This window comes from Barbatula barbatula (genome assembly GCF_947034865.1).
Source record: "Barbatula barbatula genome assembly, chromosome: 11".
Taxonomy (NCBI): Eukaryota; Metazoa; Chordata; class Actinopteri; order Cypriniformes; family Nemacheilidae; genus Barbatula; species Barbatula barbatula.
Window position 1 is genome coordinate 19,196,634 of NC_136774.1, and position 13,966 is coordinate 19,210,599.

At 40.3% G+C, this 13,966-nt stretch overlaps 1 protein-coding gene across 4 annotated transcripts in view; it reads left to right on the forward strand.

Moving 5' to 3' along the window:
- Positions 1–202: 202 nt before the first annotated feature.
- Positions 203–13,966, forward strand: part of elavl4 (ELAV like neuron-specific RNA binding protein 4) — a gene marked incomplete at both ends in the record, with an annotated part of 68,397 nt that continues 54,633 nt past the window's right edge. For 2 of the 4 annotated variants that reach the window (XM_079466630.1, XM_079466631.1), the window contains 2 exons: positions 252–299; positions 817–945. In XM_079466630.1, coding sequence (XP_079322756.1) covers positions 252–299; positions 817–945 — 177 coding nt within the window. Of the gene's footprint in view, positions 300–816; positions 946–13,966 lie in introns of all 4 variants that reach the window. The other 2 variants (XM_079466632.1, XM_079466633.1) reach the window with 1 other exon arrangement.

Here is a 13,966-nt window from a genome sequence, read left to right on the forward strand (position 1 = left end):
TTTAACAGAGGTGCACCAGAAAACAGAGCGCAAGAGAGGAGAAAATACATCCAACCAGACAGCACATATAGAGGATTTCTCCTTCCTTTTCTTCTTTTTTTTTAATCCGTTCATTTTTCTTTCTTTTTTTCTCGGGACTGACTCCCATTTCCAGTAGAGCAAAAGGAGCCGTAGAGCTACGAGAACACACATAAAAAAACAACACAAAAAACGAGACGGGCGACAAGAAACAAACCACCACCAACAACAAGATGTTTGAAATCAGCCGAACACTGAACGCTGCTTTGTTGAGCAATGAGGTAAAGGAATTGGATATTTCTTCTTCAGTCACCTCACTTCTCTAAGTGTGTGTTCATTATTCCGTCATGTGTGACGTACGTTTCTGTGTGTTTTATCAATGTGCCTGTGCTTCAAATGTTGTCAGCGGTTTAAATGAACGTGGAGGGATCGAGCGTATAGGTCCAGTAAAGAGATTTGCTAGCTAAAGGCAGAACCTCTCCGCTCTCTGGGCGTACTGTAATGGATGAGAGACCAGACTCGCTCTCTCTCCTTCTCCCACGCACAATCATTTCATTTTCTCATTTACTCAAAGCAAGATAGCTGTAACTGCTGAGCTTGCTTGATGACTTGCCCATCTGGGGCTCACACCGACTGCGTGCGTGTTCGTGTGTGTGCGTGTGTAGCATGAATGTAAACGTAAGCACACGGCTCTCTATCGCTGTGGCAGTGTAGCCTTCCACTTCTTGCTGTGTATTTCTTTAGCACCCTGGCTAGAATTCTGTTCTTTTCTTCCTGTTTCCCTGTAAACACGCGCAGTGTCTGAAGATGATGGTAAGGTGTTCACAGAACTCGGCAGTAGCCCAGGCGGAAGGCTCATTCCCAGGCATGGGCTCGCTGCTTTCCCCCCGAGATCCATCAAGCCAACTTGGGGCCAGGGAGCTGGGGGTAAGAGGATAGACAGATCTGTTAGATAAATGAAAGCGAACATAGATGAGAAGAACAACAGCACAGTTGATAAAGAATAGTAACTTCATATAGGTGAATGTGTGCAGCCCTAAGGGCCAACGTTTTCATCCCTCATTGTGTGATGATGCGAACACCTGCTTTGACTAGATCTTTCTATCAGTAAAAAGATAGATTGAGAGAGGAAAGCAGGTTGTCTAAGTGCATGGTTATGTGTATTCTCGCTCGAAATGTGTTTGTGCTGCTAGATGTGTACTGGTGCTTGAAATTGAAAGTGTGGCGCGTGTATGTGCATGAATATTCTTGAAGTCATTTTAGTGTTTTAAAGTTGAGTAGGAACAGGTTTAAGTATTTGTATTATTGTGTTAGGAATTTTACATGACTTTCTGAATAATTGTGTCTCGGTGTACTGCGCTGTTATAGCCAAAAGTGTTACGTCAAAGGCGTGATAGTGCTCTAATGTGAATCGTGTTCCTTATAATCTGTAACAAAATCTCACTATGTAGGTGGCTTTATTGTATTTACGCTATTGGAAACATTTTGAAGACATCAAACGACGTTTTGTTCTTCCGTTGATACGTGGCTTTGACATTCTATCTTATAACATACTATATTCAATTTAGACACTCCCGCAACACTACATACTGTATTAGCAGTATAGAAAACAGTAGGATGGTTATATCCGCTTTTTCAGACCTTTGCCATGAATAAGATGAATAATACATTCATTCTATACGGCAAAAGCACTACGTTTTGACTTATGTCTGAAACAATGACATTGTATACACATCCTGACGTTCTTATTCAGTTATTTCTGATCTTCTACGACAGTCTTGGAGGGTAAAGAGATGACTGTATGGGAAAGCCTTGGCTGGCTGACTCGCTGGCTGGTGCTGTAAGCACCGGTCGGTTAAGAATAAATCCCTGACTTGGTGCATTAAATCGACACGAAACTGTGGGTGTCTAATCTGTGATGGGCTCTCGTTCCTCGTCTCCACAAAACAGGATCAGCCTGCCTGCCTGGAGCCGCACCACATTCTCACACAAATCAGACTCGCAGTGACAGCACAGGAGCTCCTCTGCCAGTGCACGAACACACACACACGTAAACCAAGTGTGCGCACACACTGCGATCGCATGCAGATGGGTGTTCATAAGCAGAGACGACTTCCTCGCAACCTTTCTGAGGTGCGTACGTGTTTCTCTTAAAATCCCCGGCAGCTCAGGGATTTCGAAACATTTCGATTATTCATCCTGGTGAGCTCAGAGAAGATAAAGAGAAACGAGGCATGTAGAGTCACAACCCCAATATTTTAATTTGAACTACAAAATGGTTAAACGAAAATCTGTGATTTAGCCATCAGTTACTATTTGGCCCAGCAACGTAGAAAAGGCTCTGCGGCAAATTAATCTGAAATATATGATTTATGTGACACTTATCATTAACTATGCCAAATGTTATTCTGACTATTTGTTCCTATTTTACTTTTCCACACTGGCACAGCTCTGATTGACAACGTAGCTTGTTTTTTGAAGATGGCTGGATCTTCTCTTTCACTCTCAGGAGAATGTGAACCAGTCATGGTGTGTTAATGTTCTATGTTTTCACATTTAATGTTAAATATCAAAATCTTGAGATTTCACATTTTAAGGTGCTGTGTTTTTTAAATTGACAATCATTATACAATCAATCAAATTATTTGCATACTTTTTATTGTATTTAGCATTGCATTTTATGTTTTGGAAATACACCTTGTTGTATTCCGTTATTGTTATATTTGAATAGCCAAAGAAAATGGGCTGATTTTTAAGTAAACATTTTCTTGTTTCTCTACTGGTCTGTTTCTGCTCGCCCAAATCTGCATTTGTGACTCGCATTCAACCGTAAATACACAACTTGCATTTCAGATTGTAATTAACCAGGTTAAACCGGAGCATCGTTACAGTGATTAATGGTGCCTTCATTAACTGAAGCCAGATCATTTGCATACATTAAATCATTGTACAGACAAGAGTCAGAGGTCTGTCTGTGTATGCCATTTTTTGTGTTAGGACGATTTTGTTCTCCTTTCCAGTTCATTGTTGAGTTGTTTTATTTCAACGTGCATTAGGTTTCTCCCAGACATCTTGAAGAGGGAAACGACAAGAACGTTCCATTTAGATGCAGCTTTTTCAATTATTGTTCTATTGCGATATTTCCCAATAACGACTGCCTTTTATGATTAAGGAAATAAAGCAAATGAAAACACAAATGTAGATTTTAAAAACATCAACCTACATTAAAAGTCAAGCATAATCGTTGAATGCAGTAGACCACCATGTTATCTAAGCGCTTTAACATTTATCAATAAACAATCTGGAAAAAGATTTTTGTAAATTAGGGAGAAAACACTTATTTCGCTGAGGTAGCCAACAATTCCAGCATATCGTAGTGTTTGATTTAGGTATCACACCCTGTGCCAAACACTCTCTCGGGTTCTCAAACATCCAAAGACATTGAACTGATTTCTAATCACGGTTAATAACCAGAGTGTTTTTTTAATTGAGCGTGACACATTGCCACTCCTGATAATGCGCTAAGCAGAATACGGTGTGAATTCCGATTATAGTACATTTTATAACGTTCAGCACAAATGATGAAAGGCTCTGAAATCACGAACTGCACGTTTCGTCAAAAACACGTCTGTAAGGTTACGGTTATTAATCCAAACACAGATGCAGATTTGTTGCTGATTGGAGATGCACGCCGGCGTGCGCCCGCACACTCCAGCAGTCCACGGGTTACAGCTGCTCTAACGTGTCACGAACGCCTGCGTGTTGGTTTCCAACTTCATTTTGGACCGTGATTTTGAAGGTTACGTTCGCTCCTGAATTCGTTAGAGGGAGCCGAGAAACAAACAGAGACGAGGGGGAGAGGAAAGGGAATTGAGGAGCGATTGGCAAATGTCTGTTGGCAGCGTGAGAGATAGGCAGGGTCATCTCTATTTCACAACAATGATTAGCTCTGCCCATCTGCTGGCTCGACGGGCTCCTCCTGCTGTGATTGCAGTGTTCTCTGTTCAATGTAGCCCTGGAAATTAGTTAATTTGTGCTGCTCAACCTCAGCCTAACTGTACTGAGAACAGGTGCTGCATTCTACCCCCGCACAAAGCCGTAGCGTGTGTGTAAGCGTGCGCGTGAATCCTGCACAAGAGCAGCCGAGCAACGAGTGAAGCAGACTCATCAACTGTGAAAAGATTCACATCTCACAACACAATAGTGCTAGATTGCAGTGGATCAACTTCCTGTTCAGAAATAAGAACCCTTTTCTCCTTCTAGTAGCACGTCCCTCCCTTGCCGAGTTATTAGCCTTCACCCCAGAATACCGACGTCAATACCTTTTTACCTCTGTGTATATTTAGCTTGGCACAAAAGCTACCGTGTTAAACCAAATATGACACCAGCATTTTATTCTCGTTGCTGAGAATTTTGAATGTTTCCTATCAATATTCTGTCTCGATTTCATTTCCAAAGCTTCCGTCAAGGACAGATCGTAATTCTCTGCCCGGAGCCCTGCGGCTTTATCATCTGTAGCTTTGGGGGCCGCCGCTATAATCGGGGCGCTTCGCCATTTTGAAAGAAGGGGTGCAACATTGAGCTATTTAATCTGCAGGTCACTCAGAGGTCACACGCATACACGTAAACGCCATTCATCAGAAAATTAGCCACCTCGTGCGGCTGAAACTCGTGTGTGTGCATGTGTAAATGACATAAATGAGGAACACAGAATGATGTACCGTGCACTAGAGATGCAGGACCACCTGTTTTTAATAGACATACGCCAAATGTTGCACAGGACACCGTCCAAATATTTCATGAGCATTATGGTGATGGTCTGTGCTCATATGTATTGTCAATAGCTGTGATATTAAGTGAAACTGAGCAACCCATTTGCAAATTCTATGAAAAAAGGAAGTGGGAGAAATCAGATGAAATACAATAAAAGCAGTGATTGTCTGTTTTAAACAAAATAACGGCCCGTGGAAAGATTTTGAGATCAAAATGCACAATAAAGTACAGCCAGTGCTAGCTAAGGAGGCCATTTTTGTTGTGTATTATTTGGTTAACACAAAGGGTAAGGAAAGGTCAGTGAGCAAAATAACAACCAAAAAAGCTTTTTTTCCTAATTTTGGATACAATTTTTGAATGTTACATGCAAAGGTTTTCTTTTAACATACTATTCTGTTGTGTACTGTAAGATTTTCTTGAATAATTTGTTTCTAATAAATATTACAATGCAAGAACAGGAAGTACATTCATACAACTGTTGTGTGTCTGTTTAACATACCGCAATCAAGGCTTGGTCGTGTACTGCATTTGAGTGGAACTAAAGGGCCAGCCCGAGCTACAATACACAGGGGACTTTCTATGTATCATGTGTAAGGATGTATTAGCTCAAGCAATCTGGCGTCAGAGAATATCGCCTGCAGTTTTATGTTTGAGGCGTTGGCATGTTAAGCTGGGAAAAACAACAAGAATGCGTTTTAAGAAACAATGTAATAAATTAACAATTAAACAGCTACAAGTACATTCAATAATGGAATGTTTTCCACATTGACATGGAATCTTGAGAATTCTCGGAACACATGTCTGTGGCTTGAGAATAGACTTTGTGTTTGTATGTGGTGTGGGTCAAAATAGATAGTAAAACTTAAATCACCTAAACTGTATGCGCGGTTATGTGTATCTATGCACACTTTACAATGTGTACCTATGCACAAAAAACAACACAAAAATAATGCACACTCAAGTGATCACACGCTTCAGGACACTGGTGCATGAGGAAGAGATTTACCGTAAATGAAAAAATGCTCCGCTGGGGGCCGTCACCGCTGAGGCGAGGAGCAGGTGTCTCCAGCCAGGCAGAGAGAGAACCAGGGCAGCCTGCCTCAGCTGAGTGTTAGCCCCACCAGAGCTCCCCTCGCCTGGGAGGACATGCAGGTGACATCTGGCCCCATGCCTATGAAGTGGAAGACTGTCCCTCCAGGGACCGCAGTGCTGAATCTCTGTGTCGCTATTGAAAGGTCTGATTTTCTCGCTGCCTTTACTTTTTGATGATTTCACAGGGACTGGTTGTTGATGAAGAGTAAGGCAGATTGGAGCTCTTTGAAAAGCAAACTAAAAAGAGTAAGAAAAGACAGGGGTCAGCATGAGTGATACAGGCACCATGACCTGGAAGTAAAAAGCCTGTGATTTCAGCGGCAGGGGGGCAATGACGGTCCCCGAGGAAAATCACGTACCTCTCTCCACGTACAGAATAAAGGTCTTCGTTTGGAGTTTCAGGGCTGTGATTTCTGCAGGGAAAATGAACATCAAAAAAGAGTATTGGGTGAACAGCGAAAGCTTTGTGTTTCAAGTGAGACTGTATAAGCAGAGCCATAAAAAGATACAAAATAAAAGAAAAAGCAGGAAAGGCAAAAAAATTACAAAAGAAGAGTAATTTCCACGGCTGAGCAAGCACTCTGCGTTACTGAGAATGCAAACTAAACCTCGCCAGGTTTTCGTATGCAGAAATAGTTCATGTTTATTTCAACAATAGTGCTATTGTACTCTTCCTGAAACAGAAATAGGGATTTTAATGATTCAGTTCTCTCAAACACATTTATGGGTATTGCAGGAATGACGACGGAGTGATTTAAAAAAAGAAACGTCGAGTGCTTACGCAGGAACGTGTGTTAAGTGCACGGATGCTCGCTTGTCTGGTTTACCCTGCTTTGCTTAAGTACTGTAATTAATGGTTTTGTTAATTGAACAGGAATTGCGAAGGCGCTGTAGTGTAAAAAGCTGCGCCGGTAATTCATCAATTCCACTCTCTTCTTTCTCTCTTTTATTTTGCATGCATGTTACTTCCACATCTCAAACCCCCTGAAAGCAACATCGCTTGATGAGTTATACAAGCTACTATCATTTTGCTGTAATCTTCTAAGATGAACATGATTCGTATGCCATTTCGTCTTCACACCGAGAACATAAGCACACTGACCACTCAGAGAAGAGATTATCCCTCTTTAAATCCAACCAAAACAAGCTGCCATTCAAGAAAAGAAACTGCATTTCTTTCAAAGACAATCGATCCAAAACGTTGGATTATATGTGTTAAACACACTGGGAAAGCAGTCACACTCAGACTGGTTGTTATTAAAGAAGTCCAATCATCCATCAGAATTGGGCGGCCATTTTATAGTAGGATTAGCCGCGTTGCTATGACACGCGGGCTGTTTTTAAAGTGATAAATGTGCTCTCTGCCTGAATGATAGCCTCTGCCCAAGAGCTGACACGTTGACGAACGGTGCTGTTTCCCCGAATTGATAGTTTCTGAGCCCATACATTTCATTGATTCGTTAATTGTTCGGGGGAGTTGGAGGCGCCTGACTGTCATGAATAAATGATGGATGCCTGGCATGTGTGCATTACTGAGGAAGACCTTTGAGGCGTGGTGTTGCTTCCTCTGAGACGCCAACCGTCCTCTTCACAGCCCCGAGGAGCCGCTGTTCCCCGTTAGTTTCCCCTTGCATTAATAATGCATTCGCTCTAACAGCAGTGTTCAGCATTAAATGCTCTGCCATGAAGCCTGTTCAAAAACATCAATACAAACTCACTGAAATAACCCAATTTCAAGTGGAGTGGAAAAAAGAAGTTACATATGCTAATTGCTTCTTAAGGCATTCCTTCTGTCTACAACTAGCGGCACTTGTATCTTTTTCTCTCTATGAATCTATTTCTCCCTCCCTTCTCGCTCCGGTTCTGGCTAAGTAAGGCACCCGGCATTCTGGGAGAAAGACAGCGAGGATGGAGGGAGTGGTGCAGAAATACTGACGCTGCTTTTCCCAGGGCTCAGAAAGACAAGATGATGGAGTATCTACAAACAAAGAAAGATAGGTGGGGGAACAGGAGGAAAGAGGGAAGGAAAGAAGAGAGATCGATGGTACATTTCTGTTCGATTTTACCCCAGAGATATGAGTTGTGCCTATAATAACAATGAGGCAAAATTGACTTACTTTTACAGATAACTCATGGCAGTTGTTGAATCAAAAGATGTTGGTGCAGCTTCATTTCAGGAATGAAAGCAAAACGCTACATTACTATTAGTCATATCAGTCATGGGGCATCACTGTTTTTATCATTTCCTTATTTTTGTGGAGTCGATCTAGTTAGGCAGCTTAGAAGTTCCTGAAATTAGATGACACATTTTTTATTTCATACTTTTGCCAGATAGTTTTATCCAAAGTGACTTACGGTGCATGCAAGATATATGTTTTATCATTGTATCATTATGTGTGGGAATCCTGGGAATCGTGACCTTTAAAAGCGTAAAGGAAGTTAAACATAAATTCTAACAATATTTTAAATTCAATAATATCGTTTGCTGTTCTGTGCAATGAAAAGTAATAAAAAAGCCACATTCATCTTGTGGTTGCACAAAAGTAGGCCTGGTCAGGGCACTAAACGTGGCCCCCTCCTCCCTAAAGGGAAGCACTGATTAAAGACCAGGCCAGATGGACCACAGCGGTCCTCCTCATCGTGATCGAGAGCTCCAACTGCGATCAAACACAGCAAAGGGCGCCCTACAGCCAACCGTCATACGACTCGATCTCCACAAACGACGTAACACACAAATGAGATGGAGACAATAGCCAGTGATGTTATTGATCAGAAAGAAGCTGGAGTGTCTCAATGTCACCTTTGTTCAAAACAGGCTGTGAGAAGAGCCTCCCACCGGGTTCTAGATATGCTAAAAGATTCACCAACACATTTATCTAATTTCCCTCCAAAATAACAAGTCTTTATTTAATGTTAAATAAAACATTTCACTTTTATTAAAGTGCCAATTTGCCAAATGTTATGGTATCACTTTATTCTGTATTTGTCTTTTTGACTGTAATATTACTTTATTAACACTGAAGATCTACAATGTCAAATATAAGTGACCGTTTCTGCATTTATATTTGATTCATTTATGATCTTAGTCCTTAGCAAAAACAAACACAAAGATTCCATATAACTGGATTTTGGACAGGTTAACGGGTTAACATGGCGAGCTGAGCCTGACATATATGCAGTGCGGCCTGGCGGTAAAGCCGACAAAAAGAGTTGATCTGGTGTTGAGGTTTTCTTTTGAGAAGGTGATACTCATATCCTCTGACAGAAAGAGATATTTGCTTTAGAGGAACAAAAACGTCCCCCCTTACTCCCAAACCGGATGAGAATTGTGACAATTCGAATATGTTAAATAAAATTATTTCACTTGAAGAAATATCTGTCTTTCAATGAAAATTGAACAGAAGCATCATTTCAGGAAATCTCAGGATGGTTTTCTATGTTATATTAAGGTTAAAATCATCTCTTGCAAAGGAATGTTTTGCAACTTACATTTTAAAACAAAACACAAAAGTTATGTTTTTTGTCCATCATTGACATGCAATGCTTAGTGTGTACACTTTAAGTATTGTCCTTCTAGCAGTCTACTATGTAACATAAAATGGCGAACATTCTTCATTTTTACATGAGGCACCAAATGAGATGTGCAATTTTTAACACAATTGAGTCGACAGCTTGCAAGATATCTACACTTCTGTGTCTTTAAATAAACTTGTTATTATTCAAGGTGAAAATTTAGACAAAATAAATGCTCCATCTCACTGGAAGATTTTGCTCGCATGAAACAATTATCACCATGCCTGATGCATGTTTTAACGTGTTCCGCTCTCAGAATAGATGCGTACTGGAAACCCGAAGTGAATGTGTAGGATGCATATGGAGGAAATCGATACGATTGACAGGACACTGATGAAGCATGAGTAACACACTCATCCAAGTAGAGTGTGGGTTTGAAATATTTGACAAAGAAGAGCCCTTGGAGTTGTGATGGTGGCCCGGTGAAGGAGTCAGGTTTGGAACCAGGGAGGGATGGGGCACGTAAGGTTCTGAGTAATTAGTCAGATTGAGAGCTGCAATGTGGCAGTGTGAAAAGAGGCTGGGGCTAAGCATTTGTGTGTATGTGTATTTGTGTTAGAGGCCAGGCTGGTGGGATGCTCTAATTGGAGCTAAGCGGCCGCAGAGGATCAGAGGTACTCCAGAAACAAAGGAGTACAGGCAGAGATAGAGAGAGGTTAGTGTTATGGGTGTGTGCATGTGTATCTGAGTGACTGAACAAAAACTAAAGTGACATTTTACATGCTCAGCTCACAAAGACTTTGACCAAACCTCTTACTGCGTCAAATTCACAAACGTCTAAATTCTACGAAAACATAAATTCTACATAAGTTTCATAAAAGGACTGCATGTTTTTGCACACATTTATAAAAACAATGTGGATTCAGGGAATGTTTTAAATTTCTTCTTATGATGGCACTCAATAAAAAAATTACAATCCACTCTGTACAGTATGTGTCCGAGATAAAAACATTTCAGTGTCAATTAGTTTTCCAAGCATATAAAAGACCATTTTACAGAATGAAAATAAATCAATTAGCCTTGTTGCTTTTAGCTCGTTACTCAATTCACATGCTGCTTCACTTTAAATGGCTTTTTGACAGCTGATAAATTATGCGATTTACATTAGCTGGCCCGTAATAAAACCGCTCCAACGGTGGTCAGAACAGCCATCCTTTAGCTCAACAATACCTGCATTAAAAGCCTATTTGGCAAAATGGCTGACGTACAACGCAAGTGGGTAGAAGGACAAATGACTGTCTTATATAAAATGATGCTATCTTAGTTTGACTGCGTTTACCTGCTGTTCAGTTTTCTGAGAGGCTTATCCAACGCATGCTGACTAAATGGAAGTCATTTATGTGTATATACACGCACACTTTTCTGCCATAGTAAAGATCCCTGAGGTCACTTCCTCCCACTCAAAACCTCCATGTATTCTTGGCCAAACCACCCACCACAGACCTCATGCCTGTCTAATCCCTAAGACCCCTCCCTCCATCTGTCCCCACCCAGCCCAGGAGCGAACAGAGAAAACAGAGGGTCACAAGCATCCTCTGAGTCATACTGGACGCGTTCCCTCATCCTGCATGTACTGCTGCTGTATACTGCTAAGACATAACACTTTCTCATATGGAAAAATATAACACAAAACACATATGGAAAATTTTGATAGATACAAGAGAAATACAAATATATTGCAGGTGGTTCTTACTAGTAATATATATATATATGTGTGTGTGTGTGTGTGTGTGTGTGTGTGTGTGTGTGTGTGTATATATATATATATATATATATATATATATATATATATGAGTTTGGTTCCAAAAAGAGATAACTCAATTTTTTAGAATTTTCAAAAACCATGTTTTTAATTATGTTATCATGTTTTTGTTGTGTTAGCTAGCTGTATTTTTTAAGTAATTATGGCTGAAATCAAAACCAACCAACTGCAGTTTTATTGATATTAATTGGACTGCACAATAAAAAAACAAGATTGAAAAACAATGTTATCTCATTTTGGAACCAAATATATATATACTGTTTACATACAAATAGACACACACATATTGTACAGTATATACTGTATATACACTGTGTACATAAATTGTTTACATTTTACCATATCATATAAATATAATATACTTATTATGTATACTATCAATAATTTTAAACTTTTTTATTCAAATTAGTTTTATTTCACTGCTTGATAACCTCTTGACTCAAAACAACAATTTTACATTTTATTTAACCCGCCTGTTTTGAAACACCCAGAACACTAGAGAACAGATTTGCCTAAGGATAAATGTATGGCTACATATGTTGTGCTTCATGATCTGTTACATTTTGAAAACAGGGACACTCACTTTGTTTCTCCCAGGTGGGCATTCCTTCTCTGAATTCTCTCTGCATCACCTGGTACACAGTCAAACAGCTGACATTTAATCCTTTGAAAAGATTTTCAAGATAAACAGGAAGTGAGTTAGAGAGGGAAAGAGGTGAGAGAGAGACGAAGAGGGTGAGAGAAGTACTATCATCACAATAACTAGCAGAAACAACATTGTTGTTCTTGATTTGATATTAGGTCTTTGGTTTTGGCACAATTAATCATTGTTAAAAATACCTGATAGTTATGGATATGACAACAATGTCATGGTGCGCTAATCTGTATTTGTATCTATATCTAATATGTCTAATTTGTTATGTGCTGTTGATACCACAAGGACCTGATGTAAAGACAAGAAAAAAATCAAGATTAAAATAAAAAAAACAAAATGGTCAACTGGACATTTATGCAATAGGCATAGATTTCGCCAGAATTTATGCACGATCAAAACCCTGGGATCAAAACCATGACTTCTAGTCTTGCTAATGCATTGCTTTATGCCAAGGGTTCCATCATTTTAGGATAGATATCACCTAGACAGGTATAAGGTATCTCAAGGCCCACTAAAATATTTTTAAATGTAAATTTAGGGGACATTCTCTATGTGTGTTTTGAAGGCAACCATCAGTGGTTGATAGACTTCAAATGAACTCATAAAGAGGTTAATAGAAGAACTCATGTTTGTCTGCACCATGATGAGAGGTCCTGTGTATAACTGAATCAGGCCTGAATATGAATAAATATGATTTTTTTCTCTCTCAAACTTGGTGGATGAAAGGTATAACTCACATTCCTCCATGTGGAGAAAGGAGCAAAATGGGAAGCAAAACACAAGTTCGCTGTTTCAGAGGTGGTCTGTGCAAAGCAGGTTTTAATACCCTATTCAGCATCATGTGAATATTTCATACATTTCTAAATTGACACTACATATTCATAAAGGTACATTGATCTTGTAACGCAAAACTTTTTCGGAACATTTCATTCCAATGGAGAATAAATATAATCTGTTGTGCCAAACCGAGCTAAGAACAAACATTCTGTTGTTGTGCCATGTGCATCTAAAGAGAACAGGAAAAATATAAATAGGCTACAAAGTTTTCTCAAGCTCGCAAGTACCGTGTCCCTAAGTGTCAGGCTTGGCCATCCACTGAAAATGTCTTTCATATTTTATGGCTCTGCTGGACTCTCATGCCAAAAGTGGTTCTTGTCAAGTCAGTTGCGCACCGCGAGGGACCTCGGTTGTGCATGGTTTTTAGAGGAAGTGCAGGTGCAGGGACGATAAGCCGCAACACGTTTCCCAGCCCTGTGATTTGTTCTATTGTACCACTGCAGCAGCACAAAGCCCACAACCATATTAGAATGACACCCCCATTATTTCTCCACAACAAACCTGAGAGCGAAATGCATTCACCCGAAATTCCCCGAAGACCCATTGAATGCGCAACATTAGGATTGTATATGCAGAGTAAATGGGTGCAAGCAGGAAATGTGTTTTTGCCCGTGATGAATTCCATATCTCGGTAAATAAAACAAGATCTGAAATCCCTTCATTGGGCGAGCAGTCGCTCTCGGGCAGCCCTCACCGGTGGAGATGTGAAATGGGTTTTGTCAGGGGTGGGAGCGGCTGGTCTCGCGCTTAATTATTGATTCAGAGCGCGTGCAGCTGCGAACAACAGACAACGTGGAGTTGGCGGTGATACTTAGAGAAGAGAAAATGAAAGAGAAGAAATAATGCATTCGCTAAGGTTGTTTTACAAGACTGCCCTTCTCACCTGAACAAACAGCAACAGCGTGTAGTGTGTTTGTGCGTTTTGCGGGGTTATTTTAAATCGAGGGGTTTGGAAAATAGCATTAAGGAGAAAATACTTTCAAAATAAGTATTTAACAGGAAATGCGGCACGACATATTACATCAATTGAAAACACGTGACAGCATTACGCGCGCAAATTGTGTTTTACCTCGGTCGATTTCATGCACTTTCCCCTCAGGTTAAAAATAGTAAATTAATCCCCCACCCATTATTCTAGCCATCAGTGGACCGGTTTCTTTTCGACACCTTTCTCTTATAGCAAAAGCGTTTTGAGTGTACCTGTCTCCCCCTCGCAACCGAAGGTCAAATTAGCTGTCAATCATCCCATCGTTTCC